Source organism: Ornithorhynchus anatinus, chromosome 18 (assembly GCF_004115215.2).
Source record: "Ornithorhynchus anatinus isolate Pmale09 chromosome 18, mOrnAna1.pri.v4, whole genome shotgun sequence".
NCBI lineage: Eukaryota > Metazoa > Chordata > Mammalia > Monotremata > Ornithorhynchidae > Ornithorhynchus > Ornithorhynchus anatinus.
In genome coordinates this window covers 37,160,891-37,184,009 of record NC_041745.1, presented here as the reverse complement: position 1 = coordinate 37,184,009, position 23,119 = coordinate 37,160,891, and the positions used below count along the sequence as shown (strand labels likewise).

The following is a 23,119-nucleotide window of genomic DNA, read 5'->3' as shown; positions in this document are numbered from 1 at the left end:
TTGCAGCAGCAGGGCTGTTTATTTGCTCACCATTCCTTTCAAGGAAAAATGAGTTAATTCCAGTCATATCTGAAAATCACCAGCTTTCACTGAGTAACAGTATGTTCCAGCACGATTTCAGGCCCCTAGTTGGTGACTTTGGGTTTTAAATCACTCAGAGTTGTAAGAAGCAGCGTCACTTAATAGAGAAGCAGCGTGGCTCAGTGGAAAGAGCATGGGCTTGGGAGTCAGAGGACACAGGTTCTAATCCCGGCTCCGCCACTTATCTGCTGTGTGACCTTGGGCAAGCCACTTAACTTCTCTGTGCCTCAGTGACCTCATCTGTAAAACGTTGATTAAGACTAGCCCCACGTGGGACGACCTGATGGCTTTGTATCTACTCCAGTGCTTAGAACAGTGCTTATCACATAGTAAGCACTTAACAAATACCATAATCATTATTACTATAATGGATTTCGTGCCCACCATACACTTTCCACAATACTTACATATATAGTTGTCATTTATATTAATGTCTGTCTCCCCCTCTAGACTGTAAGCTCAGCTCATTGCGGGTAGGGAATATGCCTGTTATATCATTACATTGAACTCTGCCAAGTGTCTAGCACCGTCCTCTGCATATAGTCAGTGCTCGATAAATACGGTTGATTGATTTTATTATTTGAGATGGTTGTCCCTGCTCAGAGTCTGTACTCACTTGTAGTTGAACGCAATCACTGACAGAATAGTGACAAAGACAAGTTTTCCTATTGCTATGGTGAAAATTATACTTTTCACAATAGGTCATTTTACTTGAATTGACCTCAAAGCTAGATACTGAATTGACATTTTCTCTCATCTATGTTTTGGGGCTCAGGGTGCTCCTCCACTTTGATCTGGGCTTTAGACTGGGGGAGCCAAACTCGGGCAGAAAAAGAATGATGCTGGATCGCAGATGAGAAAAGAAACAGTGCCTGATGTTTTCAGTCTTCTAAGTGCCTGGGAGGAATTGGAATCAAACTCTCCAAGTGGAGAGTAAGGGAAAAGCAGGAATAGAAAATACTGATTTTGAATATTTTAGAGGCTTTTAAAAGGGCTTAATTGAAGCTGTGTTACTTTATCTGGTGTTAGCATTCTGAATGCATAAACTTCCTAATTGCCTTTTTGTGAATGATTTGTTTCTCAAAGCTTAACTGAAAAATGAAAGGGCTTTCTTTTTAATTTAAAAAATCCTATACTGCAGCATATTTTCAACACCTACAACTTCCTAAGAACATTATTTAAGTTACACAATACATGAGCCAATAATCTCAAAGAACCTAAGTCCAAATTTCATTTTATTGATTTTAGTAAAGCAAGACCAATGCATTCATACAGTGCCTGCAACTAAAACAATCTAAATCACTGGGTAATTGCAAAACAACCTTAGGTAGGTTGAGAGGAAACCAATGGAAGGTGAAGACAAGTAATATGACTTAATAATATATAACAGTGATCCTTGGATCACTTAGAATTTAGGCACTAAGTGATCCTTGGTTAACTTAGGCAATTGATTGCCTAAAAAGTTGCCTAAAAGTGGCTAAAGGTGCACTTGCCTAAAAGTGCTTAACTCTATGGAGGCCATCCTTGGGACCTGAGAAGTGTCCCTCTCTGTCCCCAAGGGCAGGCAGGGATACTGGAAGAGTGAATCAGGGTGGACAGGCGACTTGGGCTGGGTGATTCTGAACCCCAGAAAGGTTTTGCTTCTTCCAAAGCCCAGGGAAGAATCTGAGCTCCTCCACCTCCTGTGAATCTGTGGATGTGAGCCAGGACACCCCCACTCCCACTCCCCTGACCCTTGCTTCAATTTCAAGGAGTCATAAGCTTAGCTCATCTTGACTTAAAGAAGGAGGCCTAAGACTTCTCAGTAATAATAGCATTATTTAGTCCTCAGCTCATTTACCGTCACATCTGTAGCAGCATCCTTTGAGCTACAGCCATGTGCATGGTTCTGTACAGGCCCTTGGAATTAGAGGTGGATCAAAGGAAAGAAGATACCCTGCTTTTTCTCGAGTTTATGTTTTAAGACACAATGACTGGATCTCCAACGGGCAAACAGTTTCAGGAGGAGGTTTTTCTCAGGGAAAAATCCATTTGGGCACCTGTCTCTGCATGGGGCAAACCTAACAATAAGCACCAACCTAATGTTTGTGGGATTTTGTCAAGCAGATAGCATTCAATATCTGTAGTCCCAACAATCCGCCTCTCCCAAAACCCTGTAGACAACAACCTGAATGGCAGGACATTTTAGACTCTGCCGCTCCAAGAAGCGTGACTCTCTCTCTCATGTGCATCCATGGGTGACTCAGTATTGAGCACCTACCATTTACTGTACTAGGCGCTTGAGACAGTACAGCAAAAGGAAATAACAGGTTCCCCACCCACGAGGAGTTTACACTCTAGAGACAGACATAGACGTATAAATAATTTACCCAGACTAATCAGTACCCAGCCTCCAATCAGCAGTCTGGAAAGGACTTTCAGATGGTAGTCATTGATTGAATGGACTCCCATATGGATCAGGAGAAAGGTTTAAGGCTAAATCTAAATGCAAAAATATCCAGTAGGGGACATATCCAGTAGGGGATTGATATCCTTAATGTCCAAATGTTCTTATTGGGTCCTTAATCCTAAAATTTGCTTTTAAGTTCTACCCATCTTTTCTGACTTACTGAAGTTGGCCCCATGTAAACTTGACCATTAACAGTTCAAACAAGAGTCCGAACCACAAAACAAAGCACCCAAACCACAGCGCATAACAGAGTCAGGGAATTGCAAACACAGTAATGAGTTGTAAATATTTTGTTCTCTCATTGTTGTTTCTTTTTAAGCTTTTAGTTTAACAACACAGTCACCCAGGCATCTACAGGCAGAGATGATTAACTCTGAGCTGCAGATTGGTAAAATGGCCCAGAGAGGTCCTGATTGGCCCAAGGTCACACAGGAGATGAAATTTGGTAAAAGGGCCCAGAGAGGTCCTGATTGGCCCAAGGTCACACAGGAGATGAAATTTGGTAAAATGGCCCAGAGAGGTCCTGGTTGGCCCAAGGTCACACAGGAGATGAAATTTGGAGTCCAAATTACAAGCCAGGTAACTTGCCTTCCAGCTTTTCCATGTTGCTAAATGAGTTTGTATGGCGGGACTGAGAGATTCCAGAGCTCACTGGCTGTGGATGCTTTTCATTAGGGAGACAGCTTTTCAATTTACTTCCATCTACTCAAGCATCTCTGCACCTTAATCCACCTTTCTCTTCTCACGGGTAATAAATCTCTTGTGCGTCATTTCCCTACTCCCCCATCTCACAGAAATTCCACACAGGAAAAAAGCAAGGAATTCGGCCCTCCATCCACCACACAGTCTCTAAGGAGGTGCAGAATTATTCAAATCCAGGGATTTAGTCTAATCTCAAATATCAAAGATGTTTACCTCCAGTTCAGTGCGGTACTGACTTGGGTGCCCATTATATATGACCGTCACTGCCGAGAACCTCTCCAAGAGCAGTATTAAAAGCCCCATTTCATCATTTTATGAAATATCGCCGCTGTCTGCAAATCCCATAATGGATTAGAAATGAAAAGGATCCACCCCAACCCACCGATGGGTGAACTGGGCCAGGCTGTTTTGGAAATATAGCTATTCTCGCTACCTCAGGGGAAGGCCAGAACATCTGTACAAAATACATGTTGACAAAGGTCTGGCAGAATGCCATCGCAGAGCTTTGGATCTTTTCAGCAATAAGTGCAATTGGAGGTGCAGCAGATGATTTTTTTCACCTGGCATATTATACCTTGCCCCACGCAGCTTAATTCATTGAGTTTTGTTTATTGAGCACTTACTGTGTGCAGAGCACTGGGCTAAAAGCTCAGGAGAGACTACAATAAGCAGTCACATTCCCTGCCCACAGTGAACATACAGTCTGGGGGGCAGCGGGGAAGGAGACAGACACTAATATAAATAAATTACAGATATGTTACGGGAGTGCTATGGGGCCGGGTGAGGGGAAGAACAAAGGAAGCAGGTCACGGTCACACAGAAGGGGATGGGAGAAGAGGAAAGTGGGCTCAGTTAAGGAAGGTCTCTTGGAGGAGATGTGCCTTCGATAAGGCTTTGAAGGAGGGGAGATTTAATTATCTGGGAGATTTGAGGGGGGAGAAGCAGCGTGGCACAGTGGAAAGAGCACGGGCTTTGGAGTCAGGGCTCATGAGTTCGAATCCCAGCTCTGCCCCTTGTCAGCTGTGTGACTGTGGGCAAGTCACTTAACTTCTCTGTGCCTCAGTTCCCTCATCTGTAAAATGGGGATTAAGACTGTGAACCCCACGTGGGACAACCTGATTCCCCTGTGTTTACCCCAGTGCTTAGAACAGTGCTCTGCACATAGTAAGCGCTTAACAAATACCAACATTATTATTATTATTATTCCGGGCCATAGTCAGGATGAGGGTGAGGGGAAACCTGTGCTTGGCTTCTCCAGAGGTGAGGCAGAAGGCAGAGGGAGGCCCCATGGGTTCAACCTCTCCCAAACTACACCTGTGTATCCCCACTCGGTTGTCCTCCTGCCCCTGGCAACAACAGGAGAAGCGAGGGCATAAGAAAGAGAGAGCCCCTCACCAGGGCTTGGGCCTATGCCAGCCTTCCAGCTGCAATGCAACCCCAGAGTTGTGCCACTGTGGCAGCATCCTAATGACAGGGGGGAAAGAGATCCGGCTCTGTGCCAGCTGTGGAGGTCCTGGACCACCGCCAGCCCGGAGACCAGCTCCGTGCCTCCATCTCTTCTGTCTAGCCTCCGCCCTTTCGCCCAACTCCTGCCTCTGACCTGATACACTCTCCCTACATACCCAACAGATATTCTCCTCACCTTCAAAGCCTTATTGAAGGAAGCAGCGTGGCTCAGTGGAAAGAGCCCGGGCTTGGGAGTCAGAGGGCATGGGTTCGTATCCGACTCTGCCACTTGTCAGCTTTGTGACTGAGGGCAAGACATTTCACTTCTCTGTGCCTCAATGAGCTCATCTGGAAAATGGGGGTTAACTGTGAGCTTCACGTGGGACAACCTGATTATCTTGTATCTCCCCCAGTGCTTAGAACAGTGCTCTGCACATAGTAAGCACTTAACAAATACCAACATTATTATTATTATTATTATTACCTCCAAGAGGCCCTCCCTGACTAAGCCCTCCTTTCCTTTCTCCCTCTCTCTTCTGCATCGCCCTGACTTGTTTCCTTTATTCACTCCCCCTCCCAGCCCCACTGCACTTACGGACATATCTGTCATTTATTTCTATTAATGTCCAACGCTGTGTCTAGACTGTAGCTCGTTGTGGGCAGGGAATGTGTTGTCTGTTATATTGTATTCTCCCAGGTGCTTAGTACAGTGTTCTGCACACAGTAAGTGCTCAATAAATACAATTAACTGATTGACCATTTTTCCTCAAAGTTGCTTGGGGAACATAGCTGCTCTCCCTCCCTATTCTCCTCTTGTACTGTCTCCACAAGGGAAGATGATGATAATGACTAGGTTGATGATGGTACTTGTTAAAAACTTACTATGTGCCACACATTGTGCTGAATTCTAGGGTAGATATGAGATAACCAGATAACACGGGGCTCACAGTGTAAGAGAAGAAGAGCAGGGGCAACTGCTGAATTAATGTAACCCTTTTACAGATGAGCTAGGAGCAACTGACCTCTTTGCTCATCATCTACATGACATTTCATTTGTGACTTTTGTCCAAACCCTGCCTGGAGTCCATCAACCACCTCTATAGGTTAGAAATTGCATGGTGGGGGAGAAAATCAAAGACAGCGGACGTCACCCAAAAGTTGTTTTGATGCAAAATTATATAACAGAATTAATTTTTATTTCTGTCTGCATGCCAGATAATTCTTTAATTGACTGCCCCATTCAGAAGAAGGTGGGAAGTACTAAAAAGTGCTGAATGTTTTATTTGAGGGGTTGAGGAGAAAAGGGGAATAAGCAGTCATCTTCATCTTGTAATTCTCATTTCCCTAGAGCTTTTTCATGAAATAATTACAGCTCGTACATGGCAAGCAGAACTCCAAGGAGCTGACAAATATATGCTTTGTTTTGTTCTTTTAAATGCTCCTTTTATTCATTCATTATACCAGACAACAGATGAAAAGAGTAGTCCTCAAAGCACTGCCAATCTAAGAAATTCATCACAACGCGATGGTCAGAGAAAGAGACCCGATCGAGCTTCATCATTTTCTCGGCAAGAAGACACAAGCGTGCAGGTGGAGGTCCAGGTGCTCATTAACAGTTCAGTATGCACGAGAGGTGATTCACTAGTAAGAGAATCAGTTTGGCTCAGTGGAAAGAGCATGGGCTGGGGAGTCAGTGGTCATGGGTTCAAATTCCGGCTCTGCAGCTTGTCAGCTGTGTGACTTTGGCCAAGTCACTTAACTTCTCTCTGCCTCAGTTCCCTCAACTGTCAAATGGGGATGAAGACTGTGAGCCCCACATGGGACAAGCTGATCACCTGGTAGCCTCCCCAGCACTTAGAACAGTGCTTTGCCCATAGTAAGCGCTTAAGAAATGCCATCATTACTATTATTAGTAGTTCTTCCTGGGGGAAATTAACTCAACCACCGAAGAACCCATGATCTCACAGTGACCTTGATTTCACCCGGAATACTGAACTGAGGATACCATGGACTAGCTGAGCACATTCTCCTCCTAGTACTCGGACGTCTCGGATACGAGGAAACACCAGGTATCAGGTTCACCTCAGCCAAAAGAACCTGCATTGCTTGTTCACACAGATGAACGTGGACAAGTCTCATAAGCTCCAGGGCAACTAAATCCCAAACTGAGCTCTAATCCAACCTCCCCCTGTCCCTGGACTTCGGCTTTGACCATCCGAGGCTCTGGGTTGCCTGGGGTCAATGGGAACTGAGTTAACAATATGTCCCCCTGGATGATTCAACCACCAGCACCACTCCAACCACTACCTGGGGGTTCCCGAGCCAACTACCCATTAAGCCGTGTGGTCTAGTGGCTAGAGCACGGGGCTGGGAGTCAGAAGGACCTGGGTTCTCATCCCGGTTCCAGCACTTGTCTGTTGTGTGAACGGGGGCAAGTCCCCTTACTTCTCTGTGTCTCAGTTTCCTCATCTGTAAAAAGGGGATTAAGACTGAGTCCCATTTGGGACCGGGACTATGTTCAACCTAATCAGCTTGTATCTATCCCAGCGCATAGTACAGTGCCTGACACATAACAAGCGCTTAAAAAATGGCATTGGAAAAAACAAAAACCTGATGCACTTTAGTACACTGAGGAGAGGCCAGGGAGGGGGTTGTATCTGAGTTTTGAGTCCACTCAGGAAGAGCTTGTGAGGGATCAACCTGGAAATGGAAGGAAGCAGAGTGGATCTCACTACAAGTCTTACTTCATTCCATCCATTGCTGCTCCAGTATTCCCAATTGTCTTCATCTCATTGAAGAGGGAGCTTGAGTCCCAAGAACTAGGCAGGAGGCCACCAGAGTTCTTTGCAGCTTGGTGGCACGCGCCACACCTAGTAGCAGCAATAGTATTTATTAAGTGCTTACTAGGTGCAGAGCACCGTGCTAAATCTGGGGAGAATGCACAGGGGATGAATTATTCATTCAATTGTAATTATTAAGTGCTTACTGTGTGCAAAGCACCAACGCAGTCCCTGACTCTCGGGGGCCTCTAATACCTCTGGGAGCCTTCTTCTCCTGGTCTCACTGCACTGTGAGACCTTGGGGTTCCTAGAGATAGTGCAAGGTTGAGGGAGGCAGGGAGGAAAGAAGGAGAAAGGTTTAGATCTCTGGGTGCGTGCCCTGAATTGAACCCGGCAGTATGCCTAAAGGAATACATTAATTTTTTAGAAGCAGTTTATCTGACAATAGGAAGCAAGTAGAACAACTTTGCCTTTAGGGGCTAAAGAAAATGAACAGTGTGGGAATATAGAAGTGTGGAGACCTGGAAATGGAGAAAGACATTCATACACGTCCATTCTTAATGCAAAACAAAACAGATCCCTTAATGTGCAAGGCCGTGTTAACTACCCATGCGCTTTCAGAGCTCAACGAATACACACTGACTCAGAGACTGAAGAAATACAGAGGACTGCCCCATTAATTCTATGCGTAATTAGCAAATAGCAGCATCAGGAAGAGAAGTACTGAAGACATGGAACTAAGGCAAATAGTTGAACTAAATGCAGAGAACAACTGACTCTTAATAATCCTGAGCGACTGGTAACCTAATCCAGCATCTGTCTAGCCTTCTATAGTCTAAATAGCCTCGAACTGGTAATCAAAACCCTATCTTCTTTTACTTTGCTGAATTTAATTCAGTGTTTCCAAACCACCGTAGAAGAGCAAGAATGAAAGAGGCTAAGGGATATTAAGTAACTCAAATTGTCCCTCACAAACAGTTACTTTATCTGGCAATCTCCCTTGAAATGATCAAAAAGGCAAGTCGCATATCACCTCAGTAGTGTGTGACCAATGTGCCCACTGATCCAATATATCAATCATATTTATTGAGCGTTTCCTGTGTGCAAAGCACTGTACCAAACACTTGGAAGATTATACTAGAACAGAGTTGATAGACACGTTCCCTGTCCAAAATGCAATAGGTAGATTGAAGTCAGCGCTTACTGTACGGAACAGCAAGAAAAGCTAATATATCACATCTCCAGAACTACAGGAAAATACTCATTTAAGATGGAGGGGCAAGCTAGCAAGCCTCAGGGTTACGCATTTCCATTTACATAGTTCCATAATCAAGACAAAACTAATAACTCAAAGCAGAGTATCATAATAGATGCATTGCCCAACTCAAAGCCCAATAGCCACATAAAAATCTGACACTACACTTCCCACTCAATCAGCCTTTTCTCTTTTTTTAAGAAGTATTCTGAGATGACTTTACTCCATTTTTTTTCACTCTGTTGATAGTCTGGGGATATAAAGAGAGTTCGTAAAATCTACACAGATACATATCCAATTGTGTCCAATCCAATTTTCTTGTATCCACCCCAGCGTTTAGTAAAGTGCCCGGCACACAGTAAGCACTTAATGAATACCACAATTATTATTATTGTATCCAAAATAGGTCAAACTGCCCAAACCGCCCTGTTAACATGTAGCCAATCTCTAAAAAAAGCTTATGTAAATAATACAGGAAAAACCTCAAAGGCACAACTATCAATTAAGACTATATGGACATATATGGAGTGGAGCTATCAACACATGCCTAGTGAAAGAAAAAGTTATAGGAACCAAATTGTTCACTGAGCATGTTTTCAAGCATGACATTTAGTGGACACTTGCGGCAAGCGGAGTAGAGTGCTAAGCACTTGGGAAAGTACAATAAACTAGGTAGAAAAGAACCTTGCCCTCAAGAAGCTTACAATCGAATGGACATTCAAACTCCAATGCAGTTGGGCAAGTAACTCACTTTATGTTAGTTCACCAAGGTTGGATGGCAACGGGGTACGGCAGAATATCTTACCAGCTGGTCTCTGGGGAGCTGAAATGGGGTAACTTTAAACAGCGTGAACAGAAGAGGAGAAACTTCTTGTGGGCAGGGAATGTGTCACTTGTTTGTTGCACTGCGCCCAGTGGGTGATCAAACAGTGCTATTCCTACCACAAAGCTTCAGATGCCACAGGGGTTCAAAACTCAAATAATGCAGCCTAGCTGGTGACAGTTATGACTTAGCAACAGAAGACACGTCAGCCTGGCGGACCTCTATTAGAAGAGGGATTAATGTCTTAAAACGGAGCGTAGGGAAGAGCTCAACACTGTGAGGGGGGAAAATAAACACAGGATCAAGCACGGTGGGTACCAAACTCAAAGGTAAAGCAATGGAAGATCTTTATATAACACCATGGGGAAAGGCTAACCGCTCACTGATTGGTGTTGGGCAAGTTTCTCAATAATGAGACCAGGCTTTGCTACCCGTCTTTATAGGAAAGTTGTGCACAGATACGAGTTTATCAATGGCCCGTGCCCCAGTGTTGATCTGCTTCGTAGCGTTAGAAAAAAACATCATGCAAACACACAGCCTGCTAACAGTTGCATCCAAGAAGCCCAATTAAGCTAGAAGTTTTCTAGATTTTCAGCCACTTTTGGACCTAAAGAAGAACCTTAAATTTCAACATACATATCATGGCATCCCAAGATTCATACAATCTGCTTTATGCCACTTATCTCTTGAAATTTCCATAAAGTAAAGCCTCCCCAGAAGAGCGAATAACCATTTCAGGCAGAATATACTGCATAGCCTGTAGTTTGAATTTTGATAACCACGCTGTCATTATAAACATGGAATTGTTTAGAAATGTTTCTTCCCTAAAGAGAATTCAGAGTACTGGTGCACAAAAAGTTTAGAAACACTGTCTATAACCTACTGCTTTACTGAAGGGTGGCTAAAACTTGAATGGGAGTCTTCTAAAAACAACACAAAATTATTTTTAAAAGTAGAGTTCATGGGACATTAAGCCACAGATTGCAAATTGAAATGAACATTTTCTCAGACGTATCCACCAAACACTGAAGTACACCCAGTACGCCGCATCGGTTAACATCCACCATCACTAAGTGAAATGACAGACGTTAACGACACCAATGAATAATTTTATGTTTTCTTCTCTGACGTTATTTATAATTCCCTTTTAAATGTACTCTAGACTCGTTATCTTCCTTCCATCTCTCCAGTGCTGAGGAGCAAGTTTTGTGATGAAATAAATACATTCTGGCCAGTTTTCAGTCATCTAGTTTGTTGCATAACTTAATGGCTAAGCATTAAAACGATTCTATTATATAGCTAATAAAAAGTGTGAAAAGGTTTGAAACGCTTCATACCTGTATACTACGATTTGTTTCATCGTTTGTGCAGTTGCATTAATGACAGGCACCTTAGCCTGAAGATTATGTGGGAATTTATTCTCAAAGATTGTTCTTCAAATAGACTGTTTTATTTCACAAATAAAATTTTCCAGTTAGTATCTAGATTTTCTCCCCATAGGAACCTCTGTTTACCATCATCCAAGTTCAAAATTCTCTGGACTATATGCTAGTTGTGGGCAGGGCATGTGTCGATCAACTCTATTGCATCGTACTCTCCCAAGTGCTTAGTACAGAGGTCTGCACACGGTACGTACACAATAAATACAATTGATTGATTCAGGGGGGACCTGTAAATTATCTAACTGTGGGGTGGTAATACAGAGAATGGAATCTCACCTTCCCACCTTAAATTTATGGAGATGCAAGAGATCAAAATTTCCCTCTGTCTCCGACAAACCCAAATTTGAGCACATAGGCTTCCCTATATATGGTTAAAAAAAAAAGAAACCTATTGTGACAATACTGAAGTCGTGTACTACTGGGAAATTCGATCCCTATAAAGCACTAACAAAAAAAATAATCCAAAGATATGTTTCCTTACTCTTACATCCCAAATTTAAAGCTTCTAAATAAAGTTCAGGATCAAAGTATCAGAACAGTAAAGCTATCTCTCCTCTTTTTCTCCCACTGTCCCAACAATAAACCTCAGCTCTGTCCAGGAATTGTTGCCACAAGCCAAAAGAGTAATCAATGTCCAGATTGATTCCATTCTTGTCTCTCAGGCTTACCGACCACACTGGCAAGACTTGTGACATCGTGGAAGTGAAATTTGGAGAAGCCTCTCAAATCAACTCTATTTAGAGTAACTATCAAACATACCAGATTTAGGATACATACTTCATTCTGAAACACACTGGAAGTCACGGTGTCACATATCCCCCTGGCAAGTATGAAAACAGGAAAGACGGACGAGATGAGAAGGAAGGAAGGGGCATGGAAGGAAAAAATGGGGGAGGAGGAAGAGGAATTAAGGATCTAGAATAGTTAATTCTACATTTTTCCTCCAGCTCCAATCCAGCATTGCTAGGGAGCGAGGGTTCTGTGTTTCCTTTCTGACTGCAGCTTTGAACTTTTGAGAAACCCCAATACATTCTCAATCTACTGGACCATTGATCATAGTTACTGAGCACTTACTGTGTGTAGAACACTGTACTGATTGCTTGAGAGAGTACAATATGAGTATCCAGAAATATCCAGAAAGTCCCAAGTAATAGCCCTTCCCACCCTGAGGTGAGTGGGCACCGTACCTACATCACTCTGAGGATGTTACAGGAAAAGAGCAGGAGACGGTTTAGCACTTTAAGTGATCTATTTCCCTAAATGTGTTTGTTTTATAGAAATCTTAGAGAACAAAGAATTAGCTATTCATTCTGTAATTCTCCATATGCAGAAAAAAACAAAACACCCCAGTCTCTGAACAGACTCAGAGACTTCAATCTTTCTCCTAAAAAATCTCATAGAAATGATCCCAGATCTCCCCATTTAAAGACTGCGAGCCACCCAATGTTAAACACAGAGCTTTAGTGAAAGATTTAATCTCCTAAACCTAGATTAGGAATTCCCTCCATGAAATCTATGTTAGAAGTGCTCATTCATTTTCCTGAGTGGGAAGAATCAATGCGGGATGAGCCCATATTTGCAAGGACTCGAATGGGCTTTATAAGTTGCCTGATGTAGTTTTACTGCTTAAAAAAAAAACACCCCAAAAACATAAAATGCCACTGAGGAAATAAAGTGCCAACTCAAATGAGATCTCTCCCTTAGGACGATCAATGTGCTAAAGAAGAGGGCATACTCCTCTCTTCCATCCCTCACCCCTCGCCTCAAGAAATACTTTTTGAAATGAGAAGATGGGGATGGGAAAGAAAGGTGATGATAAATCAGGGATTTCAGGCAATCGATCAAGTCCGGCAGAATCCCTAGTTCCAGGTGGGTCTTACATTCCCTCGGTTCAGGGGGGGTAGTCGCTCCTCCTCCCCCCCTTAAATCCACCCCACATTCTGATGACTCTGAAGATTAGGAAGGGGAGCAGAGACATCCCCCCTTTCTCCTTCTAGGCAACTCGTTCGGGTTGGCATCCTTTCCCTTCCCGCGTCCCATCGGCCGAACAATTCTCAGGATTCCTCAGTTCACAGAATCGTTGGGAATTCCACCTCTGTCCCTATCCCGAAGTCTTCCTTGCCTAGGTTATCGCACTCAAAGCTCCCGCTTCACTTCTCGAGCACATCAAGACACGTGCTTTCTCAGATGGAAATGTCTGTACCCTAGGCCCCTCGGTTTCTGTGCCCCGTGTCCAGCGAGACTTTTCAACGGTCGAGTTTGCAGTAAGTGGAGGAGAGTCCCGGGAGCCAGAGGCCAAACCCAACTGACCTGCAAGTTTGCCAGGCCCAAGTTGGGAAGAGTCGGCTCCGTTTCCCTGGAGGAGGAAGCAACCGGCTAAAGGCTCCAAAGGGAGCTTCGAGGGGCCTCGGGCGACAGGTGGGCGACCAGCCGCAGGACGTTTCAGAGAAGGCAAAAGTAGCGCCCACCCACTCCCCGGTGGCAAATGGGGCATTTAGACCCCCTGACCCCTCCCACTTGGAGCCCCCTCGCCGCAGCCCTCCCCAGGGACCGCCCCCACCCCGGCCGGGGGATGGACAGACGGACCGACGGACGGAGGGACGGACGGAGGGACAGAGGAACGGACGGACGGACGGAGGGAGGGAAGGACAGAGGAATGGACAGACGGAGAGATGGACGGACGGAGGGACGGACAGAGGGATGGCCAGACGGAGGGATGGACGGACGGAGGGAAGGACGGAGGAATGGCCAGACGGAGAGATGGACGGACGGAGGGATGGACGGACCGAAGAAGGGACGGAGCGATGGACGGACAGAGGAGTGGACAGACGGAGGGATGGACGGGCAGAGGGATGGATAGACAGAAGAAGGGACGGACAGAAGAAAGGACGGAGCGATGGACGGACAGAGGAATGGACGGATAGAAGAAGGGACGGACAGAAGAAGGGACGGAGGGATGGACGGACAGAGGAATGGACGGACAGAGGAATGGACAGACAGAAGAAGGGACGGACAGTGGAAGGGACGGACAGAAGAAGGGACGGATGGACGGAAGGGGAGCATCGGCCAGACGGAGGGACGGACAGAGGAATGGACAGACGGAGGGATGGGCGGACGGAGGGAGGCAGGGACAGAAGAAGGGACGGACGGAGGGACGGACAAAGGGATGGATGGATGGATGGATGGATGGACGGACGGAGGGAGGGAGGGAGGGAGGGATGGACAGAGAAGGAGGGAGGGAGGGAGGGAGAGAAGTGGTCCCCCGGAGCGAGCCGCCCTTCCCCGGGGGTGGCGAGTAGGGGGTCCTGGGGGTCCGGGGAGGTCGGGGGGGCGGGTTCCTGGGGGGTCCGGGGGTCGGGCCCGAGGCCGGCGCGTCCTACCGCCTGTGGAGCTGGCCTCCTCCAGCTGCGCCGAGATGCTCTCCACCCTCCGCACGTTCATGCTGCTCTCCACGCTCCGCACCACGCTCGGGGCTGCGGCTCGGGGCCGGCCGGGGGGAGGAGGGGGAGGACGAGGAGGAGGACCGACAGGAGGAGGAGGACCGAGAGGAGGAAGGGCAGCGGGGCTGGGGGCCGGGCTGCGGGCTCCGGGCTCCGGGCTCCCTCCCCTGGCCAGCGGCCCCGCCAGCCGGGCAGACGGACGCCCAGTCCTCCCTCCGCCCGCCGCCCCTCCACACCTTCAGCCAACGCTGCGCACCTGGCGCCCGCCCCGCCCCGCCCCGCCCCGACCGGGGGCTGCCACCTACCACCCCTCCCCCCAGCCGGGGCCAGGGGGGACCCCCCCGGACCCACCGGGGCTCCCCCACCCCCCGTCAGCCGGTCGGTGCCAGGCGGGGGCTGGGACTCGCAGCGGTGGCGGGGAGTTGCCGGGGCTCCCGCACACCCCATTCGCCTGGTCGGTGCCAGGGAGGGCCTGCTACTCACCGTTCCCCTCCCGGTGCCGGGGAAGACCCGCTACTTACCGTCCCCCATCCCGGTGCCGGGGAGGACCCGCTATTTACACCCCCCCTCCCCCCATCCCGGTGCCAGGGAAGAACCAGTATGTTCCGGGGCTCCCACACACCCCAGTAAGCCGGGTCAGTGCCAGGGAAGGCCTGCTACTTACCACCCCTCTCCAGGTGCCGGGGAGGACCCCCTATTTACCTGCCCCCATCCCGGTGCCAGGGAAGAACCGGTATGGACCGGGGCTTCCACACACCCCAGTCGGCCGGTCAGTGCCCGGGAGGGCCTGGTACTTACCACCCCCCTCCCAGGGCCAGGGAGGACCCGCTATTTACCCCCCCCACACACACACACCGAGTACCAAGGAGGATCTGGTATCTATCGTCCTCTCCTCCCAGTGCCAGGGAGGGCCCGGTGCTTACCGGTGTCCCCTCAAACCCCAATCGATGCCAGGGAGCACCTGGTTCTTAATGGAGCCCGCCCCCCGGCCCAGATCCCATAGCCCCCCAGACCCTGGGGAACAAACAGGGCTATCCCTGGGCCTTAGTTGACCCAAATCCAGTTTACCTGTGCGGTCTGGCTCGTGTGATCCCATCTTGATAGACCCACCTGGACTCCATGCTATTGTTCCGGGCGCGGACCCGTTAAACGACGGCGGTATCTACCGAGCGCCGAGGGAGTAGACGACACTGTCCTGAGCTCTTGGGAGAGGACCAGAGAAACGACACACAACTTTATGAGGCCGGGGATCATCATTACTACTTACTCTAACGTACTCTCCCAAGCGCTTAGTGCAGTCCTTTGCACGGAGCGGATTCTCGATAAATACTATTGATGGATGATGAATGCCCTGAGCGTTAACCAGGACCCCAGTACCCACATGGATGAAACTTCTCCCCAACCCATAAAGGGAAGGATTTGTCTCGAGGGCTCCTAGACCCTGGAAAATTCTCATCCTCAGGAGAAGGTGCTGGCAACAGAGGTGACCAATCTCTTACACTTGACTTCCCACTCAGATCTCAGCCCTCTCCATCCCTCTCAATGGTGGCAGTGTCGCTTTTTCTTTTGGTTCCTGCCTTTCCTAGACGCCCAAGTCTACCAGTTACCTCTCCAACTTCTCTCCTTCTGCTTCCTAGTCTCTACCGAGCCTCTAGCCATGCTTTTCACCATCTGCTTCCTCCAGTCCTCTCATGCCCTTCTGGAAAATGACCAGGATCAGTGCTTGTTTTATGCCAGTTTTATCTCTCCTCCTTTGACTCTTAGAAAAAAAAAAGAACAGCAAACAAAACTCCTTCAGGGCTATCATATACTTACTTCGTCTAAATTCTGTCCACTGGGCTGAAAAAAACTCCGATGTTACGTACCAATCTGCTCCAGACAATACTGTATGTAGCTGTACATCAAAACTGGTGACAAAGAGGTGAAGGCCATTACCAAATTATTGTTATTATTATTATTATTATTACCAATTAAAATAATGATTACAAGTGCTTACTCTGTATCAAACACTTTAGTAGATGCTGATGCAGATACAAGTCATCAGGTGGGACACAGTCCCTGTTCCCCAAGGGGGTTCTAGGTCTAAGTGAGAGGGAGAACAGGTCTTGATTCTACTACTTGGCAGCACCCTGTCATTGATGCATGGAGAGACAAAATGGAAGATAATCAATACATTTAGAGCCTTGATCAAGAGCCTCAGAATATAGCATCCACACAGCCCCAAGATTCCATACAATATAGAGCAGTTATTAGTTAACTTTTGAATAGCTGCCACACAACCAACGTCAATTATTTACTAATAGCCTCTACACCCATGAAGAGGATGTACAACTCATATCCCCTTCTCCTTCTTCCCCCACTCTCTAAATTGTTTTACCTCTCTTTCTCCCCCGCTAGAATGTAAACTTCATGTCTTCTAACACTATTATACCCTCCCAAGGGCTGAGCACAGTAGGTCCTCACTGAATATTATTGATTGGTTTAAGTTGTATTTTTCAACAAATAGCATGAGAACTAACCAACGGGTGTCCTAGAAAGCAGCTAGTCTAGGAGGCTACTCTCCGTGAGATTTTATCCACAAGTATGGATATGGCTGAAGAGACCGTATGGGCACAAACCTTCCAATGCCATATGCAGATAAAGACTGTTCTTTATTTGATGCCCCATTTGCCACCTGCAATACCTTATTGCCATTTTTTAAATCAGTCCTTTGAAGGCATGATCATCTCATAATCATTTTCCTATGCGAAGGAGGCCGTTCCTAATCATCAGACGGGACAGCCGGCTGCCATCTCTCAACTCACCCCTTGCTTTGCCTCATCGCCTGAAGTTTATGTTTTCAAAACCTTTGTTCCATCTTCTGTATTTGTGTCCCCCACACTGGGGTTTGCCACACAGTCAATGCTTAGGTTTCTTCCTACTGCCTCTACTCTTCACAGGTCTAATCCAGGGGTTTCATGCGACAAGGGTTTCTCTGAAGTTGGCGGTTTGACGGAGTTCTTCCTTTCATATTTAAATCAATCAGCCAATGAGGCCTAGGTCTTTTTGGCATGGGGCCGGTTCCTGTTGAATATTCATTCATACCGTAGTATTTATTGAGAACTTACTATGTGCAGAGCTCTTTACTAAGCACTTGGAATGTACAAATCGGCAAGAGATAGAGACAATCCCTGCTCATTGATGGGCTTACAGTCTAATCGGGGGAGAAAGATGGACAAAAACAAGACAACTTAATCACGATAAATAGAATCAAGGGGATGGACACCTCATTAATAAAATAAATAGGGTATTGAAATATATACAAATGAGCACAGTGCTGAGGGAAGGGGAAGGGAGAGGGGGAGGAGCAGAGGGAAAGGGGGGAAAAGGGGCTTAGCTGAGGGGGGGTGAAGGGGTGAAGGGGGAGGGAGCAGAGGGCGGAGGAGGAGTAGAGAGGGAGCAGAGGGAGCAGAGGGAAAAGGGAAGCTCAGTCTAGGAAGGCCTCTTGGAGGAGGTGAGCACTCTCCACCCCTGTCCTCTCCCCCTCCCTTCAGGCTCGCATCTCCTCCTGCCTCCAGGACGTCTCCACCTGGATGTCAGCCCGCCACCTAAAACTCAACATGAGCAAGACTGAGCTCCTCATCTTCCCTCCCAAACCCGGTCCGCTCCCAGACTTCTCTATCACCGTGGATGGCACGACCATCCTTCCCGTCTCTCAGGCCCGCGATCTCGGTGTCATCCTTGACTCGTCCCTCTCGTTCACCCCACACATCCTATCCGTTACCAAGACCTACCGGTTTCACCTCTACAATATCGCCAAGATCCGCCCTTTCCTCTCCACCCAAACGGCTACCTTACTATTACGGGCTCTCGTTATATCCCGGCTAGACTACTGTGTCAGCCTTCTCTCTGACCTCCCTTCCTCCTCTCTCGCCCCGCTCCGGTCTATTCTTCACTCCGCTGCCCGGCTCATCTTCCTGCAGAAACGATCTGGGCATGTCACTCCCCTTCTTAAACAACTCCAGTGGTTGCCTATCGACCTCCGCTCCAAACAAAAACTCCTCACTCTAGGCTTCGAGGCTCTCCATCACCTTGCCCCTTCCTACCTCTCCTCCCTTCTCTCTTTCTACCGCCCACCCCGCACGCTCCGCTCCTCTGCCGCCCACCTCCTCACCGTCCCTCGGTCTCGCCTATCCCGCCGTCGACCCCTGGGTCACGTCCTCCCACGGTCCTGGAACGCCCTCCCTCCTCACCTCTGCCAAACTGATTCTCTTTCCCTCTTCAAAACCCTACTTAAAAATCACCTCCTCCAAGAGGCGTTCCCAGACTGAGCTCCTCTTCCCCCTCTACTCCCTCTGCCATCCCCCCTTTACCTCTCCGCAGCTAAAGCCTCATTTTCCCCTTTTCCCTCTGCTCCTCCACCTCTCCCTTCCCATCCCCACAGCACTGTGCTCGTCCGCTCAACTGTATATATTTTCGTTACCCTATTTATTTTGTTAATGAATTGTACATCGCCTCGATTCTATTTAGTTGCCATCGGTTTTTACGAGATGTTCTTCCCCTTGAGCTGTTTATTGCCATTGTTCTTGTCTGTCCGTCTCCCCCGATTAGACTGTAAGCCCGTCAAACGGCAGGGACTGTCTCTATCTGTTGCTGACTTGTTCATCCCAAGCGCTTAGTACAGTGCTCTGCACATAGTAAGCGCTCAATAAATACTATTGAATGAATGAATTTGAAGAGGGGAAGAGAGGTAGTTTGGCAGAGGTGAGGAGGGAGGGCATTCCAAGACAGCGGTAGGACGTGGGCCAGAGGTCGACGGCGGGATTGGCGTGAATGGAAAATGGCATCTCTGGGGGTAGGACGGCTAAGGAAAAACCAGAAATGAAGCTGCCACTGTTTCTCCCCACCAGAGAGTAGTGGCAAGTCAGTGGTCTCCCGAGTTCCTTCTGTCAGCCCAAAGTCGAGACCACCAGGCAAGATCACCTAACACTAATAACAACGGTGATGGTATCTGTTAAGCAGTTGCTCTGTGTCAAGTGTAGATGCTAGCTAATCAGGTTGGACACAATCCCTGCCCCACTTGGGTCTCACAGTCTTAATCCCCATTTTACAGATGGCACAGAAACGTGAAGTAACTCACCCAAGTTCACAAAACAGACAAGTGGCAGAGCTGGGATCAGAACCCAGGTCTTTCTGAATCCCACTCCCAGGCTCTATCCACTAGACGACACTGCTTTTCTAGGCAAGATGACAACTGTGAGCCTAAGGCAACCTTCACTGATAGCCTGCTAGATGTTAGCCTCTCTTCCAGGTGCCAGGGGCTTTTACATAGTCTGGAAAAAACATTTTCTCTGACTTCCAGGAGCATACAAGAATAATGTGACCGAGAAGCTGAATTTAACCATTATCAACAAATTTGTGTTCCAAATCAGGGGTTTCCGCAAAAGTGCACACGGGCGTGAAGATATAAGTAGCCGTCTTCTGTGCTTGGTAGAAGAGGACTTGATTAACTGATCCAAGCAAAGTAAGAAGAATAATTGTATTTATTAAGCGCTTACTACATGCTAAACACTGTACTAAGTGCTGGGATAGAACCAAGGTAATCAAATTGGATACAATCCCAGTCTCACATGGGGCTCAGGGTCTGAGAATATCAGCTAAGTTAACACAGTTGATTTGGTTTAATGTTGGGTATTCAACTCAGGCTGCATATCAGTTGGCTCAGTTTTTCAACTACATTATTAATGGCATTACAGTCATTCAAATCAAAATTATTTCACATTTTCCTTCATATAATTTCTTATGCTTTCGCTCATTTAGAATGTATGGGACAGGAATAAGAGAAAAAAATCCTATTGAACAAAACCTTCTTAATGGTATCCTGTAATTCAGTGAACCTCAGTGACCTCTCATTTTAACAAAAATCCAAGGATACTAAAAAAATAAAATGTAGCTTGAAAAGACACCCACTTTTAAAACAGTTCTTTATAATGAAAAGTTTGCAATTGGACTGTTGGATTAAGCAAGAGTTATGTTTCTTGTTATAAGTTTGGGCCAAAGGTAAATATCATTCCATAACCCTGCTTAAAAATTCAGTTGCATGAAAATGTATTTTTGTAAACATACATTCTGGGACACATTCATTTGATACGGCCTAGGTGTTTGCAGTCCTACTGTGACGTTAATATATGAGTCTATTTACAGGACTTCTCCCTCCTCTTATGGGGTTAGATTTTCTCCTATTTCATCTTAAAAGTTATTTGTAAAATGAAATTTACCTGGAATAGGCACTTGTGTGTGGGGAAAACAATGTCTCCATACAATTTAGAAAAATAACCACAGTGCTTGGATTGTGATGTAGAGTAATAATAATAATAACTGTGGCATTCGTTAACTGCTTAATATGTGCAAGCCTCTGTACCAAGTTCTGAGGTAGATATAAGATAATCAGGTCCCACGGGGGCTCACTGTCTAAGTAAGAGGGAGAACAGGTATTGAGTCCCCATTTAGGAGATGAGGGAACTGAGGCACAGAGAAGTGAAGTGACTTGCCTAAGGTCCCTCAGCAGAAAAGCAGCAGAGCCAGAATTAGAACTCAGCTCCTTTGACTTCCAGACCCATGCTCTTTTCACAAGGCTACGCTGTTACTCAGTGCAAAATTGGTAATGCGAAACTGGTTAAAATTTATCCAGTAGGAATTGCATACGTGTTTTCTCAGTTCAGAAAGGATAAATAATTTGAGGCTCAAATTCAGTTGTCAGTTTTAACAGCCAGTGCACAAACATAAAGCAAATGAACACTGAGAGATAAAGATGAATTATTAAGATGTTGAAAAAGGCATTTTGAAACTTTATGACAGGCTTTATAATTATGTAAAAGTATACTGTGAATAACTGAGGAAGAAAACTTGGTTGTATTTTAAATTCATAACCTTGAGGGTTAAGACTTCAATAACTGCTTCAGATATTAGAGTGAGAGTTCCCCGACCCTGCCCTTGAAAGTGAGCCTTTCTTGACAGGGAAGATTAAGGGTACAACAGGAGAATGCCATGTCTGAAATGCTGAATAAGAACACCCTGCTATACTAATTCCTTGACTACGAGTTTAGTGTATTTGCTTGATTAATCATGAGCCAGTAAAACACCGCACCAGACCTCACCCGTGGCTTCAGAAATAACAATTCCCAATGTGATGGCACAAAAATTAATCAAGGACATGAGGGAAAAGAGATGCACACTGAGTGAGCAGAAGGTTTGTCTTTTGGCAAAGAACTCCAGGATTGGTAAAACAGCTGTACTTAAATATAACTTGTTTGGCAGCAAAAAAAAAACAACAACATTGAAAATAACTTTGATATCACAGATATTTTAAACAGCCATATGAAAGAAATGCAGAAACGTTCTCCTGAAGATCACAAGTGGAAATCATACTGGACTTGGTGATATGGGCAGGAGGCAATTTTCTTGAAATCTGGTCTTCATTTTTTTCTTCGGGAGGGATTGGAAAGAGGGGGACAGAGAGATAGAGAGAGAGAGAGAGAAAGACAGAGAGCATATGTACATCCCCACACGTTCTGACCTTCAGGCTAGGAGATGATTTGGTTTATGGAATTATTTGGGTTAAGTTTAGGGCAGTTGAAAGGCAATGTCCGTCCTAAGGTTGTTTTTAATCTGTGGGCATTTAAATACTGTCCCTTGCTATCAAGGTTGAATTCAGACATTTGATGAAAATGGTGATGCTGATAGCTGCATCTGTTAAGGGCTTACTATGAGCCAGTCACTGTACTAAGCGCTTGGGTCGATACAGGCAAATTAGGTTGGACCCATTAATGTTAATGTTAATCCTCATTTAACAGATGAAGTAACTGAGGCACAGAAAAATTAAGTGACTTGCCCAAGGTCGTAAGCTGACAAGTGGAGGAGATGGGATTAGAACTCCCAGGCCCGTGCTCTATCCAATAGGCCGTGCTCCCACCAGTCCGTTCAGTGTCATTATGTAACATAATGACATCACGCACGGGTTTCTTCAAACCCTCAACTTGAGAACAATTCTGGGAAACTCAGACCTTCCCCTTTCCTTAGCCTAGCACTCTGGAGCTCTCCTCCCATGTCCGTGTTCATGGAGGCTCCATTTCTGACTCTGACTGGGTGCTTTCAAATGATGATAATAGTAATGATAATAACAATAATGATAGTTTTAAACATAGTTAAATTCTTAGTATTCACCAAACATTGTACTAAATTCTGGGGTAGATACAGTTGTTGCAGAACAGACACAGTCTTGTCCTACATAAGGTGCACTGTCTAAATAATAATAATAATAATAATAATGGTATTTGTTTAGCACTTACTATGTGCTGAGCACTGTTCTAAGCACTGGGGTAGATACAGGGTAATTAGATTGTCCCATTGGGGCTCACATTTTTTAATCCCCATTTTTACAGATGAGGTAACTGAGACACAGAGAAGTTAAGTGACTTGCCCAAGGTTACAGAGCAGACAAGTGGAGGAGGAGGGATTAGAACCCACGACCTCTGACTCCCAAGCTCCTGCTCTTTCCACTAAGGCACACTGGTTCCAGGAGAGAGAAAGGCTACTGAATACCCATTTTAGAAATGAGGAAACTAAGGCACAGAGAAGCCCAAGGTCACACAGCAGAGAAGTGGCAGAGCCTGATCAGAAATCTTCTAGACTATGAGCCCATCGTTTGGTAGGGATTGTTTCT

General features: G+C 46.2%; 1 protein-coding gene across 2 annotated transcripts in view; it reads right to left on the bottom strand.

Annotated features, from left to right (window-relative positions):
* Positions 1-14,482, bottom strand: part of KCNIP4 (potassium voltage-gated channel interacting protein 4) — a 640,168-nt gene extending 625,686 nt beyond the window's left edge. For both annotated transcript variants that reach the window (XM_029046614.2, XM_029046616.2), the window contains exon 1: positions 14,359-14,482. In XM_029046614.2, coding sequence (XP_028902447.1) covers positions 14,359-14,419 — 61 coding nt within the window. In that variant the 5' untranslated portion in view covers positions 14,420-14,482. The remainder of the gene's footprint in view (positions 1-14,358) is intronic.
* Positions 14,483-23,119: the final 8,637 nt, after the last annotated feature.